Source organism: Syngnathus acus, chromosome 24 (genome assembly GCF_901709675.1).
Source record: "Syngnathus acus chromosome 24, fSynAcu1.2, whole genome shotgun sequence".
NCBI classification, from domain to species: domain Eukaryota; kingdom Metazoa; phylum Chordata; class Actinopteri; order Syngnathiformes; family Syngnathidae; genus Syngnathus; species Syngnathus acus.
In genome coordinates, this window is record NC_051108.1 from 145213 (window position 1) to 162792 (window position 17580).

The 17580-nt window shown below is 53.1% G+C and overlaps 3 protein-coding genes across 8 annotated transcripts; 1 reads left to right on the forward strand and 2 right to left on the reverse strand.

Annotated features, from left to right (window-relative positions):
• Window positions 1-930: 930 nt before the first annotated feature.
• Window positions 931-7464, reverse strand: LOC119117787 (A-kinase anchor protein 7-like). Of its 2 annotated transcripts, none has more exons than XM_037244303.1 (9): window positions 6960-7464; window positions 6568-6790; window positions 6267-6397; window positions 6046-6182; window positions 5599-5759; window positions 4882-4997; window positions 4692-4762; window positions 4500-4600; window positions 931-2438 (listed from the first exon to the last, which is right to left on the reverse strand). In XM_037244303.1, exons 1-9 carry the CDS (start codon window positions 7065-7067, stop codon window positions 2242-2244), a joined length of 1245 nt encoding a protein of 414 aa, XP_037100198.1. In that variant the 5' UTR covers window positions 7068-7464; the 3' UTR covers window positions 931-2241. The 2 variants fall into 2 exon arrangements, with proteins under 2 accessions (XP_037100198.1, XP_037100199.1); XM_037244304.1 differs by having other exon boundaries at window positions 4692-4738; window positions 6960-7463.
• A 652-nt stretch (window positions 7465-8116) lies between these two features.
• Window positions 8117-10737, reverse strand: LOC119117791 (triadin-like). 4 transcript variants are annotated; one of them, XM_037244309.1, is made up of 7 exons: window positions 10630-10737; window positions 10360-10481; window positions 10014-10167; window positions 9068-9109; window positions 8920-8976; window positions 8632-8781; window positions 8117-8286 (listed from the first exon to the last, which is right to left on the reverse strand). In XM_037244309.1, the coding sequence occupies exons 2-7, from the start codon at window positions 10396-10398 to the stop codon at window positions 8264-8266; spliced, it is 465 nt and encodes a 154-aa protein (XP_037100204.1). In that variant the 5' UTR covers window positions 10399-10481; window positions 10630-10737; the 3' UTR covers window positions 8117-8263. The 4 variants fall into 4 exon arrangements, with proteins under 4 accessions (XP_037100204.1, XP_037100205.1, XP_037100203.1 ...); XM_037244310.1 differs by having other exon boundaries at window positions 8662-8781; window positions 10560-10716; XM_037244308.1 differs by having other exon boundaries at window positions 10560-10709.
• Window positions 10738-11049: 312 nt separating this feature from the next.
• Window positions 11050-17397, forward strand: nkain2 (sodium/potassium transporting ATPase interacting 2). 2 transcript variants are annotated; one of them, XR_005096595.1, is made up of 7 exons: window positions 11050-12185; window positions 14044-14181; window positions 14266-14346; window positions 14791-14991; window positions 15330-15905; window positions 16482-16700; window positions 17372-17397. XR_005096595.1 is itself a non-coding variant. In XM_037244306.1 (7 exons), the coding sequence occupies exons 1-7, from the start codon at window positions 12105-12107 to the stop codon at window positions 17379-17381; spliced, it is 654 nt and encodes a 217-aa protein (XP_037100201.1). In that variant the 5' UTR covers window positions 11055-12104; the 3' UTR covers window positions 17382-17397. The 2 variants fall into 2 exon arrangements, 1 of the variants encoding a protein (XP_037100201.1); XM_037244306.1 differs by having other exon boundaries at window positions 11055-12185; window positions 15330-15390; window positions 16619-16700.
• The last annotated feature ends 183 nt before the right edge of the window (window positions 17398-17580 follow it).

Here is a 17580-nt window from a genome sequence, read left to right on the forward strand (position 1 = left end):
CTTTCAGGATCACCAGGCACATAGAATACATAATGTAAAAAAACAAAAAATCAAAAAATTATTCGTGAATGAACATCGCGTCTTCACTCGAGAGCTGACCAATGTGAGGACGTTGAACAACGTGCCAACTGGATTCAAACCCCAAACCTTCTGAATTGCGAGGCAGACCACTGGTCTCCAGTGCCTCTGAGAAAGTTTAAATACAGACATGTGTGTGTATATATATATATATATATATATTAAAAAAAACATGTTAGTCCAAAACAACCAGTCAGTCGTTTGCCCACAATCAATCACGTCCAAATGGCTCGACCCCAACGCGGGCGCGCACAGACACACACGCTTAAGTGCACCTCATCGCCATGGCAACGACAGATGAGGAAATGGTGCGCGCGCGCGTGCGACTGATGCGCTTACCCTTGCCTAACTGGATGACACTGACGTGTTTCATTTGTTGGCCACAAAAAGAGCAGAAAATGGGAAGAGTGCAGGAGGCACTGAAGCGAGGGATGAAGACGAGCAGGGGAAGAATGGGAACGATGGAGAAGGAGAGCGAGAGAGAGCGACAGAGGTGGAGGGAGGGAGGGAGGCTGCGAGACAAAGGGCCGCCGGACTGTCGAGGAGGGGCGGCGGAAGAGATGTAGACGAGGATAAACGGATGAGGAGAGAAAGAGGGATGGTCAAGATAGTGGAGCAGGGGAGGGAGGGAGGAAATCATCACGAAAAGAGAAAAAAAAGAGGGGCGGCAGAGGAAAAGAGAGAGAGAGAGAGAGAGAGAGAGAGAGAGAGAGAGAGAGAGAGAGAGAGGGAGAGAGCAGCGAGGAAAGACAAGAGAGCAAAAAGCAAGGCATTACAGAGACATGGACTCGTTGACTTGGCTGATTTTGTTTTGACAGCGAGCGCTTCCTGTTCCCAAAACACGAGCACACATCAGAGTCCCACACTTATCGTGTTCTTTTATTCTTCACGTGACACGACAAAACACGCACGCGCGCGGTTCCGTGTTGGAATAAAAAGGAACAAGACAAGGTCCCCGGAGAAGCACTTGATCAAATGATTGTATCACGCCCACAAACGCACACTGACTGATAAGAAGCGAAGTGGGCCAAGGGGCCATAGGCGATTGGAAAGATGTTGACTGGAGTGACGACAGCATCGCAGCAGCGACAAAAGACAAATGGTGGGTCCGTCACGTTCAACACGAGTCCGGCTTTGTCTCTGCTGCAGCGACACGGTGGCGAGCACTCGCAGGAAAGCAAACAAAAAAGACGAACGACTCAAGGCCACTTCCGACGATGTGCACACCATCAAAAATGAAGGGTGAAAAATTGTGCTCAGCCAGCCAGGAGCTTCGGGTCCTCCATTGGATCACTTTGCCTGCTCAGCCAGCCAGGAGCTTTGGGTCCTCCATTGGATCACTTTGCCGAGGTTTGAGGTCCACGCTTGCGCCCGAAGCGTTTGGTCTCCAGGACGCTAGAGGGCGACGGCTTTCGGTCGGACAATCTTCCGGCTTCTGTCAATCCACGTCATTCTGCACCCAAGTGGGGTGAGGAAAATGACGGTTTCCGGTTTGACGTCACGACTAGCGCCTGCATAAATCAACCTCTGTACCATCTCTATCATTAACAACATGGATTAAAACTTTTTTTAATGGAGTTTTACACCCCCCCCAAAAAATTTAACGCGTTCAAAACAAGTGGGAGGGTTAAAAGTATTCAAAAATATATACCAAACACACACACACACCTACGTTAGCACGATTAGTGTTTTCTGACATTTTGTTTTTGTGTGCGGATTGATTTGCCTGACTGTCTCACCGCTGCCTCCGCTGGGCACTAGCAGAAGACATTTCACGCTCGCTCACAGATAGAGAGATGTCCAAATTAAAATGCAACAACTACAAAAGGCGTCGTGCTTTTAAATCCCACCGAGCGCTCGGTTTTGGTGAGTCAGCTTTCGACAATTCTGATCCATCTCAAAAGTAGAGCATTAGCACATTAGTATAGTAGCAATTAGCCAACAGGATCCTCGCCTTGTGACACTTTTGGGCCCGCTAGGAATAGCGAGCGACCAGAGTCCAGCTTGGAGAAGTGAGCGAAGGGCGAGTTGGCGCAATCAACCGGCCTTTAGCCAATTTACGCCGGGCTCGCCGTCAAGGTTACGGCCAAGCGGACGGGACATTTTGCCGCTTAGCGTCCTGCCTGCTCTCAGCGCTTCCGGTCGGCTCTGGGCCCGATCACATCACTCCCTGGCGTCCGTCGTCTTTGTCTCCGCACTCCTGTCGGCGTTTCCGGGCGGGCGACCTGCGTTGGGTTGGCCCCCGTTCTGGAGGGTTTCCCGTTTGTACTGCTGCACGGCGCGACTGACGGCATCTTCCACCAATCGCTTGCTGATGCGCAGAAGCTCTGCCTCGTCAGGCTCACACCGGCGTCGACTGCCTAAAATGAAGAAGGAGTCGTTTTTAGGCACTTTTCGAAAAGCACGCCGCAACTACAAAATCACGTCACTATACTACCATTTTGGGGTGGGGGAGTTCACCAATTAGATGCTAGCTAATCTCAACTCTCACGAGATTTGCTGACGCCCTCACAATGTCTCGGGTGGTGGAATGGGGGGCACGGTACAATTGGGGCACTTCTTAGTTGACTCACTTTGCACATCTAACACTCCATTTACAAGTCAGGCATCGTGCTAACGGGTCACACGCTAAACACATTGGCAATCCGGTGCTCCCGATGACCTCTAGTGTCACACTCGCAATTGCTCCGCACGCACAAACGCTCGTTGTTGTCCGCCCGCCTCCCGCAGACACGCAAGGACGACGCGCAACCGCACACTTACTGATTTTCTCCTCCGTTTGCGAGAAAGGAAAGCAGCACAGCTGACCCATGGCGCTTCTGCTCCCAAGCCCCCACCCCCCCACCCCCCGCCCCTACAAAAACGTAAAAAAACGATTTGAAACACACTTGTGCATGTCACTAGCCCTCAATCCCAAAGTCGCCCCACGCTCCCTTTAGCAGGGAAAAAAATGGAATAAAAAAAAAAGGGGGGGGGGGGCGGGAGAACGCAGTCCGACAGACGACGACAAACAATGAACGAGTGGCTCCTCGCTTGCCTGCTCTCGCTCCACTTTGCACTGACACGCGGAGGAGGAGGAGGAGAGAGGACCAAGAGAGGGAGGGAGATAGCTTGTGTCTGTGTGTGGGGGGGGGAGGCAAGAGCACAGTATCTTTTCATGATTGTACGCACGTGTGTGTGTGTCAGAAAGGGGGAGGGTGCTTATGTGTGTGACATGATGCAAAAGGATTCTTGTTTGTTGGTGAAAAGGGCGAGGAAAGGCAGTGGGATGTCTAGCAGGACGCTAGTGTGTCAATGTGTGTGAGGAGGAGGAGGCGGGGGGGGGGGGGTATACAGGCACCGCCCCCTTGTCGTCACTGATTAATAGTTGCTGAATGGACGGCCAGCAGCTGCGGCCCAACCGTGTTTTCTTTGGAGGATGGATGGCACCGTTTTGGCTCAGCGAGACGGTGCGGTTCGCCGAGCTTCCTCATCTAATTCTTCCCATGCTACTACTTCTTCTTCTACGTGTTTTACTGCAGCCGAGATGGCACTACGACGCCTCTCGCAGGTCGGAGACGGTACTACGACAAGCATCTGGTTCGGGGCCAGAGACTTGCCCGTGGACCGTCTGCCGGATCTGTCCCATTTCTTAAATCGGGAGGCCCGAGATGGACACTTTTTAACGAGCTCGACATTTCCTACGACGGAAACGGAAAAATAACTCAAAGCCGGTTGTAGTGGGCACACTGAGCCGAGGATCCTCGGCTCGCCTCGGCGGGATTAAATGAGGATTACAAACAAGGCGGAAGGTGACGGGCGTGCGTGCGTGCGTGCGTGCGTGCGTGTGCAAGGCTCGCACTCCTGCGCAGACACACCGAGGATGCTATTTGCGGCGCTTCAATGTTTTATTGACCCGAGCATCGGCGACGCCACATGACACCTCTGGGCACGCACGCACCTTGGACTCCATGAAGACACAGTGATTTATTTCATGGTCCCAAGTACTGCACACATCACTGTGGGGCGGGGCAGATAAGGGCCACTATCACGAGTTCCGTCACCAACAGCCTTTCAATCATTAACGCATGCACGAAACGCACAAAAGGTTTTCCACGCACGAGGCAGAATGAAAGGCAAATCATGAGAAATGCGCTCACGTGAAACATAGGTATTTGTGGAGCATCACGTCACGAGCTGCTGTCGTTACTTGTCGGCAAACTAACTTCAATTCAGCAAACTTCAATTTGCCCATTTCAGCCAGCGCTCTTACATAACAGCGGGGCCAATTTGCGTGAGAGGTGCCCCCTAGACTCAACTGCAATAAAAAGTCAACTTGTCTCCATGCAGACAGCTCCCCCTGGTGGCCGACAATTGCATTGCATCCGCCCTTCCCGTTATGTGCGTGCGTGCGTGCGTGCGTGCATGTCTAGCCTCCTGACCGAGTTGCAGTGACGTCTCAGTGTGGTAGTAGCCGTCCTGCTGCTTTGTCTTCAGCATGGAGCAAAGATCCAGACGCTCCACCGTCTGGTCGCCAAAAAACCTGCACAAGCAAACGCAACCAACGGCCTGCTTTCAATGGAAGGCTCCAGTAGGCAATGAGGTACATTTGAAGTCAAGCGCCCCGCCCCTACCTGCAAGCATAGGCCGAGTAGAGGGACGGGTCCACGTGCTTGACGCCCTTCGGGAAGAAGACAACCGTGCTCAATTCATTCCAACCACGGGACGGGACAAATGGCTCCAAGCGAGCGCACACGAAATAGTTGCGCCTTGTCATGTGTTCAAAGCCTGAGGGAGGGGAAAGGTCAGGGCAAAACACAGTACCTGCGATCGGAGCTTGGGTGCTCTGGACAGCTTGAAAATGGTGAGGTGAGGTTGAAAGCCACGAGCCACGTCGCCCTCCGCCAGACCTCGCTCCTCCAAACGAGCGCGCAGCAACTCTGCAAGCAGCCGCGTCACTCGTGATCTCGGGTCCCGGACGCGCACGTGCGTCAGCCGGCGAACGTGCCAGCCAGCCTGCCGGCGGGCGGGCGGGCGGTTGGCCAGTTGCTTCACGCAATCACAGACTCCTTTTCTTTCACCAACATTCCTTCCCAAAAGCAAAATGCATCGCTCAGAGCATTTCACATCACACGCAGAAAGCTTTCACTTGAGTTACAGTCCACCTTTAGTCATGTGGAGACAACTTTTCAAAAAGCTGCTTTCTTCCTGTAGCCCTACTGACATGATAGCCAACGTCAAATAAATGCTAAGTGCTTAGCCTGCAAGCTATGGACTTGCGCGGGCGGGAAGACGAATCCTCTTAAAGAAAGAATAAATGACGGCTTAATATTGCGAGTCAAAAGCACAACGTGGGGGTGGGGGGGGGGGGGGTAATAAGTGCAAATATCTTTCATTGAATAAAAAGGTTAAAGGGGTACAAAGGTTTTGCTGCTGCTGCTGGTCCGATTCGACGCGATACGATAGGCGGATTTGCGGTAGGGCGAGCACAGCGTGGAAGAAAGATGGCGGACGAGAGGTGGTGCAAAGCGTGTCACTGACCTGCCAGGCTGCGCAGCACGCCAGTGTGCGGTCCCGGGCCCAGGGCGACAAACACCACGTCGTTTCGGAAGTGGGCCACGCCCGAGAAGGGCAGCACCAGTCGGGCCCCGCCCAGCAGCTCGGCCAAGGACGGCTCCGCCTGGGCCAGCGTCGCCGCCGCCCTGACGGCAAAATTCATAACGCTTTCACACGCTAATCCTCACTCTGCTGTGACGTCACGGCCCAAAGTAGCGATTACTCGTCTCCTACTTAGTGCAGATTACACGGACGGCTCTGATCCCATCAAGAGGGCAAACGTTGGATTTATTGTCCGCTCATTTTTCGGGAGGGCAATCTTGCATTATACTTCCCCTTCAATCATTCAAACATCTCGTTGATCATTGTTGGATTTGGACGGAAAGTACCAGATGCCACGTGAATCATCGCAATTGTAAAGCATGCGCTCACAGGTCCACTTGCTCCCGGTCGGCCAGATGGGTGACGAGAAGCGTGAGGTGGAGCGTGGGGATGGGGATCATGGCTTTGGCCAAGCGAGGCTCGCGCCGCAGCACCGCCTCTTGGACCTCGCTCACCGCCGAACCGATCTGCATCGTCAACGAGAAGCCAGCGTCCCGCTCGCACGTTTAATCACTTTTGGACAGAGTCCGGCGGCGCCCGCATTTGTTTACCTGCGCGTCGGTGATGGGGATGGAGACAAAATAGTTGGGTCGTTGGATCCGCTTCTTCTTCTTCTTGCTTTTCCCGGCACCTTGCTCGCCATCTGCTCGCCGTCCCCTCTTCCTCGACTCTTGCTTGACGGCTGAGGAAAGAAAGAAAGAAAGAAAGAAAGAAAGAAAGAAAGAAAGAAAGAAAGAAAGAAAGAAAGAAAGAAAAGGAAAAGCAAGTCCCGCATTTGAAGCGAATGTAGGAAGCACCGTGTACATGTCCCACGTTCGCCAAGCTGTGGGCTCGAGTTTGGAAACAACTTACCCGACTTGTTGGGGGCTTGGGTCCCCACGGGCTCCCGGCCTCGAGTCTCCTTCTCTGGTTTTGAAGCCCTCCCGAGACCAATCTGGCTTGGCGAAGCGGCATCCTCTTTATCAGATTTAGGATGAAAACCCTCCGGGTGGGAAACCACAGCCCGAGTGTCCTCGCTCCGGGAGATGCCGTTGGGCTCCATTTCGCTCATGCTGACCCGACACAAACTTGAGGTCTGGAGACAGAGCCAACAAAATAGCGAGAAAGTATAGTAAAGTGACAACAAGGAGAGTCATAGGGTCTCACTGAAAAGAGAAAGAATGACCCGACCTAATTTGTGATTTATATGTACTTCAATGTCTTTGCATCTTTAAAAACTTCAAAATTATTTTTCAATAGCTTACCTGATGTGTTTTTATCGCCGTTGAGGCATTGCGAACTAAAGTTTTGTGGGCCAAAGGAATTCTTGAACAAAACGACTTGAGGCTCACCAGCAGACAACTCAGGTGCATGACAAAGTATCGCTAAAGTCAAATAGCGTTTAACAGACAACTAACATTGGGGTTAAGATACTATTGAAACTGAAGAGAGAAAAAAACTTTGACCTCACATATTTGGGAGTTGGCCGATCAATTGCACACCTGTCAATATGAATCAATCCGCCATGTTGGCTAAGCTTAAGACGAGCTAGCCGGCTGCACCGAGAATTTTACCAAATCAAACGCCAAATAAACAAAGGTAACAACTTGTCGCTGGTTCTCGAGGGATATATCTCCTCGCTAGCGATTAGAGTTCAATAAAACAAACCACAACGATCTCAAAAAGGCCACTTTTCGGTTGTTTTCACGTCGGCCGGAAAACACTTGTTTGGAAAGAAACGTAACTTCCGGTGGAAATGTTGCTTCAGAATAAAAGACGGACGACCTACGCGGAGCGCGTCACGTCACAATAAAAGCGAGATTCCTCGGTCCCGCTTTTTCTCTTGATGACAAACGTGAACGGAATAGTTCAAATGAGTTTTCAAATAGCTTGTTGGGTGTCATTTGGTCTTTGCAGTCAGTCATTGTTAAAACAACCGCAGACTCGTTACGAATCATAAGTATGCGGAGTTTGTGCTTCTCCACCAAAAGGTTACAAAAACCTTTTGAGCCATCTTCAAGGAGTGATTCTCATCCCTCAAGTGGTCAAGTACCAGCGCAGTGGGGCTCAGTTAATGCAGTTGGAAACATACCGTCGTACGTATTATGGATGCAGCGTCAGATTTCAAGTGCAGTTTCAAAATGTGGCCAGCAGGTGATAGTCATGCCTCGAGAGCACATGATCAATTCAGAGGACTTGGCCCGTGTTTTGCAGTAGCGAGGAGTGTGTAGTCGAGCTTTTGATTGAATCCAGTGGCATTTATGACACAGTAGCATCGGTGTAGAGTGGTTCGAACACAGCTTCCTCCTAATCATGTCATCCATGGAAATGAGCCGTTTCATGTCATCCGTCCATCTTCATCTTTTGTTGTCACCATGCATGGCGTGAAAGCCCTTGGGTGGTCAAGTACGACAACAACAAGGCCTTTAGACGCAGCATTTTTATTCCCTCCAAGTCTTTCTGACAAACCCAGCCACAAAGACACATTGCGACCATTTGGACTGTACGTCGTCCCACCTCTTGTCGTCCGCGTCATCCTTCAAAGGTGGCCATTTGGCTTTTCCTTCCTTCAGAACTCTTCCGAGTGCAAAGCTGAAGGGCCCAAAATAAAAGAGCTGCACAATTCACACCTCCCATCAATGGCGGAACATGCATAGCGCTTCATGCCGCGCTTCATGCCGCGCTTCATGCCGCGCTTCATGCCGCGCTTCATGCCGCGCTTCATGCCGCGCTTCATGCCGCGCTTCATGCCGCGCTTCATGCCGCGCTTCATGCCGCGCTTCATGCCGCGCTTCAGCATGGACACGCGTAGCTAGCCAGCAAGGTCATTGCACGGATAGCAAGGTTGCTAACGACGCAGAAAGCCAGACACCGTGCATTCAGCCACGTGGAAAAAGCACTTGACGGTCTTAGCGTTAGCGTGACGCTCGCCCTTACGTGTGAAGCTTTTGGTTAACCGGTGAATACCTTCCGCCTCATCTTCGTCATCGGGCGCCACCAGACCGGCGGCAAACGTCCACATCAACTCCAGCCAGTCGGGGCTCTCGTCCTGCGGCGGCGTGGCGGCGCTCGTCCTGATTGGCCGTCCTGCATCCGGGGAGGAACGGAAAAGTCAAGGAAAGCATTTGCAAAAGGTGCGTCAAGCCGCTAGATTTACTGTCGAATGGAGGTGCATGGCAAGAGAGCAGTGGTCCTCCCAATCAGTCATTCACTTTGTGCACTTACCTCTGTTGACCTTCAAACCTCGCCTGGTGACGCCGGCGGCGGGAGGAGGCGGCAGACCTGAGGGCAAAGAAACCAGCCCAAATGAGCTAAGAGGAAGCAAGCGGAGGCTCCAGATGCAAGCACCCAAGTTGGTGGTTTTTTTTTTTACCAGGAGAGAAACACACGGGGTCGTCACAGTACGACGTGTACTCTTTGCGGGATGGATGGATGGGTGGGTGGGTGGGTGGGTGGGTGGGTGGATGGATGGACGGACGGATGGATTGATTGGTGGATGGCACGTGACGCACAGCATGAGGAGGCGTGAAGGGGTCGAGGAAGAGGAGGACAGGAGTTGAGAGCCAAATACGTGGAAGAGTCGCCATCGCCGCCGCCGCCGCCGCAGCACACAGAAAAGAGCAACGCATGGAAAAGAATGTGGCTTAGCCCAGATATTAAGCACGCCAAAATCAGAGCTCGGCCGACCTTTGACCTCCGTGTCTAACTTCCGTTTCAAGCGTCGCAGTAAACGTTTGATTCTTTTCATTGGCAACAATTCACTCTCTCTCTTTGATGATCCATATTGAATAATAATGTTTTTGTTCAATTAGTTCCAAAAGCAAAAAGTATCATTTGTTATCAAAGAGGACATGAGAGAGCGTTTAAATAACACTGGTCCAAATCTTTTTTTTTTTTTTTTTTTTTAAATGGAGTCATGGATGTAAAAGCGCAGAAGTCGGATGTGCCGTCCGTCGCTTTGCCACAGGCAGCACGAGCGCTGGCTTTTTTTTGTGTGCGACTCAACCATGACGTCCACTCTTGAAGTTTGCGGTAGTCACATTGAATGCCGCTAAAAGAAAATGATTGTCTGTGTATGTTCTTCTGTGGGTTTTTAGCTTGTATTTTTTTATTCGATTTATTGGATTTATTCTTTTATTTTCATGCACTGATCGGTTGGCACTTTTTTAAATTTCGTTGTACATGTGTGACAATGACAATAAAGATCTATTCTATCTATTCTATTCCAAAAGTGTCTCGGAGGAAGTTGACCATGGAAACAAACGGATGACATTCCCACTGCGCCGAGAAACAAAAGGAGGACGGACGGGGCTCGCTACCTGCCAGAGTCTCGTCGTCCAGCAGATCAAAGACCAAGACGGCGACGGCCGCCCAGGTGATGACCAGCGCCGCGGCCAGCAGCCACCCCGCCGGCGAGCTGAAGGTCAGGACCAGGTCGTCCACGATGCTCTTGTGGCGGCCGCTCATCGGCGCCTGTGGGACCCAGGAAGGCCAAAGCCCAAACATCATTCACATGCAGTTTTCCACCGAAACAATGTTAAACCCCAAGTTCTATCTGCTACACTCTAACGACTCTTTGAAGGACACTGCAAATGAGTTGTGATAAGAATATCAAGATGGGATCATTTTTGGAAAACTTTTTTTTTTTCCCTCCTTGAACGGTACCTTGGACTTGGAGCTCGGTTGGCGTTCTGCGATAACCATCAGTCAGCTCAAAGGCTTGGCCTGCCTGCCGCCGTTACCATAGAAACCAGCATCCAATCGGGAATAGAAAGATACCCCGGCAGCTACAAAAAAAGAAAGAGAGAAAATCGTTTCAAGACGGATTGCAACGGGCGCTAAAAATACACCACCACCACCACCACCTTGGTCCTTCTATGATGGCCCAACTGCGCTGGACAAAGTGTCCGTCCGGTCCGAGGCGGTCGGCTTCACCTGTGGCCAGCGGACGCGAAGCGAGACGAGATGAGGCTACTTTTGAACTTTGGGTCGGTCCGTGTGGACACGCAACGCAGTACGTGTCCGGTAACCCGACCTGCCCGCAGTCCGCCCGCCTGCCCGTCCGCCCGGGCTATAATTAGAAGGTGAGGCAGCTGCCCGCTTTAGAATGGAACATGTGGCGCACGGAAAGGAGTCGGGGGCGCAATTTGAATAGACGATATGAAATCCATGAAGCTATTAAGCGGTCGACATCAAGCGCTGCTTAGCAGAAAAGCCCCGTTAATGAAGCCAATGAGGAATTAGGACAAATTGATGAAGAGGGGGCTCCCTGCTGATGAGGAGGGGCGGGGCGGGGCGGGGCCGGGCCGCAGGGGCAGGACCCGGGGGGGCATCATCGTATGGCCGTTTGCAGGAGCAGCTGCGCACCGAGCACGGCCAAAAATCTCATCTCATCTCATCGCAGGGAAGGAAAAGAGCGATACGTCTCATCAATGCATCGTTTTGCGCAAAGTCCACACAGGGATAGGACGAGGATACCTTTCAAAATAAGACTCACAGCAACACCACGGCGTCAAAACATCATATTGCCTCAGGCCGCCGCAAGTGTCTTATTTTGAAAGCCGGGCGGGAAGCGGCATAAATGCGTGGCGTTTGTCTTGACAGATGGCGAGCGCAGCGCGAGACGCTCCTCACCGTGATCACGGCTGTGGTTTTCTCGCTCGGCTGCTCGGTCCATCTTACTCTGGCCATTGTCTGCACGGTCGCTCCATCGTGTGAAGGCGAGCCCGCAAACCAAGACGTCGTTTCGGGGCTGATGCTTGCGTTCCAATAGCAACTCGATGGAGAAGCGCCTGCGCCACACAACGTGTCTTTTGGATTAAGCGCTCCGGCCCGGACGGAGCCGAGTCAGTGCGTCGGCGGCGGCGGCAGCGGCGGTGCGAAGGGCGACATGACCGCGGCTACGAGACGCGGCAGCCGGAGGAGGCGGACGACAAGTGGCCGCCGCTGACGCTTTGCATTTTGGAAGCGACCCTGCTTGCCCGCCCGCCTGCCTGCCTGCCTGCCTGCCAGCCAGCCAGCCAGCCAGCCTGCCTGCCTGCCTGCCTGGAGGACGTTGCCTCCCCATCCGCACTTGTCGTCAGGGACACTTTTACACCCTTTCCATACTTAGTATGAAATGATTGTTGCAAATTGAACTGCAAGGAGCAAGAATCTTTTTTCCTCACGATGATACGGGACTTGCCTCTGGAAGCAAACTTTTATTCATTTTTGGATTCCCGCAAGCTTCCCACCCGTTTATTTTCCAAATGAGCAGAATGCCCTAAATCTCAACTTGCTTTGCCAGACCAGACTCCACCTCCGGCTCGGCTGCCGCGTGAAGCGTTTTCCGAGCTGAGCTCAAGGGTCCCGCTCCCCCACCCGCCCCTTGGAGGCCCAGCCCGACAGCTCCGAGGAAGGAGGAATTGCAGATGATCAGAAACGCCACGGGGTGCGCCATGGGGTGCTGCGGCGGCAGGTGTACCTTGGCCTTCATCTGTGGCATGCAGCTGGTAAGTGTTGTGATGACTATCGATCCCTCGCTCCCTCCCTCCCCGGGCCTGCCGGATCAATGCGGAGACATAAAAGGCTTTTCTGAAATCTTGTCGAGAGGCGAGCGGCGGCTGGTCATTTGTCCCCGCATGCAGCCATGTGAGCGGGAGGTCACGTCCCGCATAATATAGCTGCGTGCGGGAAATAAGATGCACAAATGTGACGGCTGGGGCCAAGAAGGAAGAAGAAGGATGCGGCGACGTAGAAAGGAGATTCGATGTGACGTTCGGTGACGGAAGGCAAGCGCCGGCCGCCGTGGCTTTGCGTCCGTCTCCCGTCACCGTCTGCGTGGAGACTGGGAAGCGGGGCCAGATGGTTTGGGTCATCATCTCATCCGTTTAAAGGGAAGACGAAGAAAGCACAACACAGCAGACTCGCCATTTGGAGCACCCATGCCTTTCAAGTCTTTGGGGGAAAGGCTGCAGCTCCAGGCCGAGCCAAAGCCAAAGGTCGCCGTCGTCCCAAATACGTGGGAACGGAACACCAAACCAAGCCAGCGCCGTGCTTGTTTCCAACACGGGTCGGCCGCCGCTTACTAAACGGGCCAACGTGCCACCGGAGGTGAAGTAGCGAGAGGGGTGCACGCTTATTTGTGTCTAACGCGGCGGTACTAATGCCCTGGTGCTGTCAACAACACGTTTTGCTCCGTTAAGCCGGCTGAGAGCTCCATTAGCGTCTCTGCCGCTTGAAACAGACGCCGTGGGCGTTAGCGAGCGTTTAACGCCCAAAAAGCTCCTGGTGGTGAAGACCCCCCCCCCCCCCCCCTCACCGTGTGCGATCCTCTCAAACTAATCGAGCACAAATATGGATGGGGAAAAAAGCTCTCTCCTCAGCTTGACAACGTCTTGGGGGAATAGCACCCGGGAGGTACGCTATGTACCAGAACTGATGGCCCGCCCATTAGGGTTAGGCTAATTAGGCTAAGATGGCCTAAGCGGAACACACTCTGACCCAGCCTGACCAACTTTGCGTCCAGGGCGGCGCATCAAGCCAGATGATGGAAAGCCAATGAAGATAGAAAGTGGCAGAAATGGAAAAGAAGCAAAAGCACAAATCCGTTGCAATAGCAAGCCCGACGGCCCGTTCTGACATTTAAATGTCACGTTTGCGTTAAAGGAACCTTGGCGGGGGAATATTCATGGCTGGCGCTCGCCACATGTGAAAGGGATCCGTCCATGGTGAGAGAAAGAGCAGAGTTGAAGAGGGCGCGAGTCCGGACTTTTTCCGTGGTGGCCACATGAGCCGGTGCGAGCGAGCGAGCGAGCGAGCGAGCGTGCGTGGCTGCTCGTCCCCGTACGACTCAAAAGACCTTCACCTGCAATCACTCTTTTGTCACCTTACATACTTGCGCCCGTGCCCTCCATCCAAAGTGGACATTCTTCAGTTTTGTTTCTTTTTGGGGTTAATTGTTGCAAAAAACCTGGCAAAGCAATCCATGATCAGTCTGAGAAATGTTTTGCAATGTGGCGCTTAGGCTCATGTATTGGGAATTGGCCTCCCACCTGGCCCCTTTGTTATGGGGGGGGGCACTCCCAGGGGTTTCCGTCATGGCTGGGAGGCCCCTTCTGAGAGAAAAGGAACAATTGCGCCACGACTTCTTTGCATAATGACACGCAGCTCAAAAAGGCAAAGCCAGCTGAGACCGCCCGCCCGCCACGCGTGTGAAAGAAAAAGGTCGACGCGGCTCCTCGCGTCCGCTTTGTCCTCGTCTGATGATGTGGTATTCATATAGCGAGTTTGCTGTTCCGAGAGCGGGCGGGTACAAAAGAAGGTGGGCCGGCGGCGACTCAACTGCTCCGGCTCTCCCCCCCCCCCCAGGTCAGCGTCTTTGAGCGTCAGATGGTGGACTTCCTGGGCTATCAGTGGGCTCCCATCCTGACCAACTTCCTGCACATCATGGCCGTCATCCTGGGCTTGTTTGGCACCGTCCAGTTCCGGCCGCGCTACGTCACCGGGGTAGGTGGCGGCATTGGAGACATTTTGCATACAACTGGGCCTAGGAAAGCACCCAACCCTAATCCTGCCGGCTTACCTCCACAGTACGCGGCCTGGCTGCTCATCTGGATGACTTGGAATGTTTTCATCATCTGCTTCTACCTGGAGGTGGGCCAGCTGTCCAAGGTAACGCGTCCGCCATACGGGCCTCCTCTGGCGTAAGTAAGGGAAACCATGTCAATTTGAAGGCCCTTCCTTGTGGGCGGCCTTGGCAGTGTTTACAATTCAGCCTGAGCCCAAATGAGTTGATTGCAATCGCAGATGATCTATTCAGGCAATTAATTCGGGCCAATCGGCTCTTCCGCAAACAGAAGAAATCAGTTGCCATTGCGCTTGATTGCTGCTCAGGAATGGGGGGGGGGGGGGGAAGAGAGAGAGAGAGAGAGAGAGAAAAACCTGCAATGGTTTTTCAGTCTGATTTATTGCGGGGGTGGGGGGGGCCTATTCGCATTCAAGCACCTCGCAATCATTCACGCATGGATACTATTTGGCTCGCATGGGTGACATGAATTTGCGCACGGCAAAGAATAGAGGAAGAAAAGCGCCACTGCTTGCGGCTTTCTCTGGCAGGACTCCAACCTGGTGCTGACCTTCAACCTGTCCATGCACCGCTCCTGGTGGATGGAGAACGGGCCCGGGTGCAGGGTGACCCCCGTGGGCCCTCCTCCCTCTTGGGCGCCCGAAGACCACCGCTACATCTCCGTGTCCGGGTGCCTGCTGGACTTCCACTTGGTAGAAGTGGCCCACTCATCGCTGCAGATGCTCCTGGCCGTGAGTACGAGCGCCGTCCGACCCGCCCCCTTCCTGCACATCGGCCCCATTTGGAAGCCTCCTCTTGGTTGCCATGGACACAAGCAGCCAATGAGTGGGCAGACCCCAGTGCAAGTCGCTGGAATTCTTGCATGTGTGGCGCCCTCTGGGGCATTTCTGCCTATGGAGCCACGAAAGCGTTCTTCCTTCCTTCCTTCCTCCCTCCCTCCCTCCCTCGAGTGGTCGGAGGTAACCAACCCGGTGTCACGTTCGGATCCACTTGCGCAGCCCGTTCTTCTCGTTCTACGCTTCCTGCGCCCTCAAGGCCGTAATGTCTGTGGTCTTTGTGTCTCCCCCAGTTGGCCGGCTTCATCTACGCCTGCTACGTGGTCAAGCTCATCTCCGAGGAGGAGGACAGCTGTGAGTGCACGCGCAAACACACGCTTGGCCGACAACAATGGCGGCCCATTCGGGGAAACAGGCCTCGCCTCGGGTGTGAGGAAGCTAACGCTCGCCGACGTTCCGAGCTGCTGAGAAAGCTAATTAGTCCGCCGCTAAGGATGGCGTGCGTGCCACGCCGCGCTCGGCCACATTCTAATCAAGCCGTGAATGTCAGCAACGCGCTCAGCTCAAGCTGCCGTCGGGGCGGGGGTTAGGGCGTGAGTCAGCGGGAAAAGGAAGGCCTCAACTCAACGCGACTCCGGCAGCCGTGGTCGGAATAACGCTGCCGCCGCCGCCGATTAGCACTTGTCCTGCTGCCTTTCATAATGGGGCCACCTCAAGAATACATGAAAAGGATTAGCGGGCATCTCGGGGAACAAAGTGGAGAAAGTTAGACCAGGACAAAAGGTTGTTGAAAGGTGCTGGCGGTGAACTCAAGTGGCTCTTCGGAGCGGTCTCAAAAGACAAAAGAATGAGCCCAAGTGAACAATTATGTCAGACTTGGAGCAGGGAGAGGACTCGGATGCAGAGTGCCAACAAAAGGTGTTTATTCTAACAGGCTGAAGACAGCACAAAAACAAAAAGCGCCTCAAAAGGAGGGACAACAAGGCTGGAGACAGCAAAAACAAAAAGCGCCTCAAAAGGAGGGACAACAAGGCTGGAGACAGCACAAAACAAAAGCGCCTCAAAACGAGGGAAACCCGGTGGCAAAAAACATACCTGAAAAACACAGAGCTCAGGCTTGACAAAAAAGGTATCTTCTAAACTAGGTTCTCTTCGGGGATGTCTGTTACTCACGCGATCGCTAGTGTTCAAGACGGGACAAGACGCACTGGCACAAGACAAGGGGAAGACGCAGGCTATATACACACAGGAGGGTGAGGACACAGGTGCAGACAATTAGGACCAACCACACAGGTGCACACAATTGGGATCCGGGAAGTCAAGTAGCCTGACGCACAGAGGAAGGACCCACCAACTGAAACGAGAGGAGAGTTAGTTACCAAAACAAAACAGGAAGTGACAATACGACCAACAGGACAAGACAAAAACAACTCACAAAACATTAGCCATTGACCTGCCAAGGCCGGAGCCGCCCATTGTCATTCCCCGCCATGGGTTGTGGCGAGGCGTCTCGGGGAAAAGGTTGCCAATTCATGGACGCACGCGCCTCCTTTGCATTGCTTTGCTTTGCTCTGCTCCACAGTTGACTTTATTGGCGGATTCGACTCGTACGGCTACCAGGGGCCCCAGAAGACGTCCCACCTCCAACTCCAGCCCATGTACATGTAAGCGGGATCGCAAAGCGCTTCAGCAAATACACAAAGGGCCTTACAACTCAAGTGAAATTGCCAATACGGCACGGTATTTGAGGCAAAAAGGCATTTTCCTCAATTCACAACGAACGGCGAGGTCCGCCTCTGCCATGCAAGGCTTCAGTTACCATCGGGATGATGAGACCAAAAAGAAAGGAAATAAAGGCCACGCCGTAGCCCGGCCGAGGCCACGGCAGGCCTCGTAAATCGGCCGTCCACCGCGGCGCAATGGCCGCGACACGCTTCACACTTTGGGATGCGCACGCACGAGCACCATCAATATGCTATCATTGTTCTCCCAGCTGTTTATCCTTTCACTTTGCTCTTTATTGGCTTCAGCCAGAGGGACCAATAAATTGTGTCCCAGAGAAAATGTATCCCACCCTTTTCAAGCATGGCCCCCTCTGCAACACACACACACAGTCAAATCAATTGCTAATTTGATATGCTTGACCAAAAAGCAAATCGCTCATATATAGCATTAATTTGTAAATGATCCTGATTTAAGCGATCACTTTGGTAAACAATGTGATTTTTGTTGTTGCTATTTGTCTACTTCAACGCAGCCTGGCTCAGATTGACACAATGACAAGAGCACGCGCGTCTGTATAATAACGCAAATGTCTCCTCTTCTATGTTTCCAGGTCAAAATAAGACAAGGGGCTGCTGCTGCGGCTGCTGCTGCTGCTGCCGCCGCCTTAGGACTTCTTCACTTGTTTTCAATGTTAGTTAACAGGGAAGACTGACACGCCCATTCCATCCCCTCCCCTGGCTGACCACTGCCCTCTGGTGGTATGAGACGGTAACGCGAAGGCACGGGAACAACCTGCTCCTTTCCGCTGCATTTTGAACC

Coding starts and splice junctions, on each gene's coding strand:
- nkain2 (XM_037244306.1), top strand. CDS start 12,105: ATGATCAGAAACGCCACGGGGTGCGCCATGGGGTGCTGCGGCGGCAGG. Junction 12,186..14,043: donor TCATCTGTGGCATGCAGCTG/GTAAGTGTTGTG, acceptor CCCCCCCCCCAG/GTCAGCGTCTTTGAGCGTCA. Junction 14,992..15,329: donor CGCTGCAGATGCTCCTGGCC/GTGAGTACGAGC, acceptor TGTCTCCCCCAG/TTGGCCGGCTTCATCTACGC.
- LOC119117787 (XM_037244303.1), bottom strand. CDS start 7,067: ATGCACCTGAGTTGTCTGCTGGTGAGCCTCAAGTCGTTTTGTTCAAGA. Junction 6,398..6,567: donor CCAAGCCCCCAACAAGTCGG/GTAAGTTGTTTC, acceptor TTCTTTCCTCAG/CCGTCAAGCAAGAGTCGAGG. Junction 2,439..4,499: donor TGAGACGTCACTGCAACTCG/GTCAGGAGGCTA, acceptor TCTTCATTTTAG/GCAGTCGACGCCGGTGTGAG.
- LOC119117791 (XM_037244309.1), bottom strand. CDS start 10,398: ATGGTTATCGCAGAACGCCAACCGAGCTCCAAGTCCAAG. Junction 10,168..10,359: donor AACCGAGCTCCAAGTCCAAG/GTACCGTTCAAG, acceptor TGGGTCCCACAG/GCGCCGATGAGCGGCCGCCA. Junction 8,782..8,919: donor AGGTTTGAAGGTCAACAGAG/GTAAGTGCACAA, acceptor CCCCGGATGCAG/GACGGCCAATCAGGACGAGC.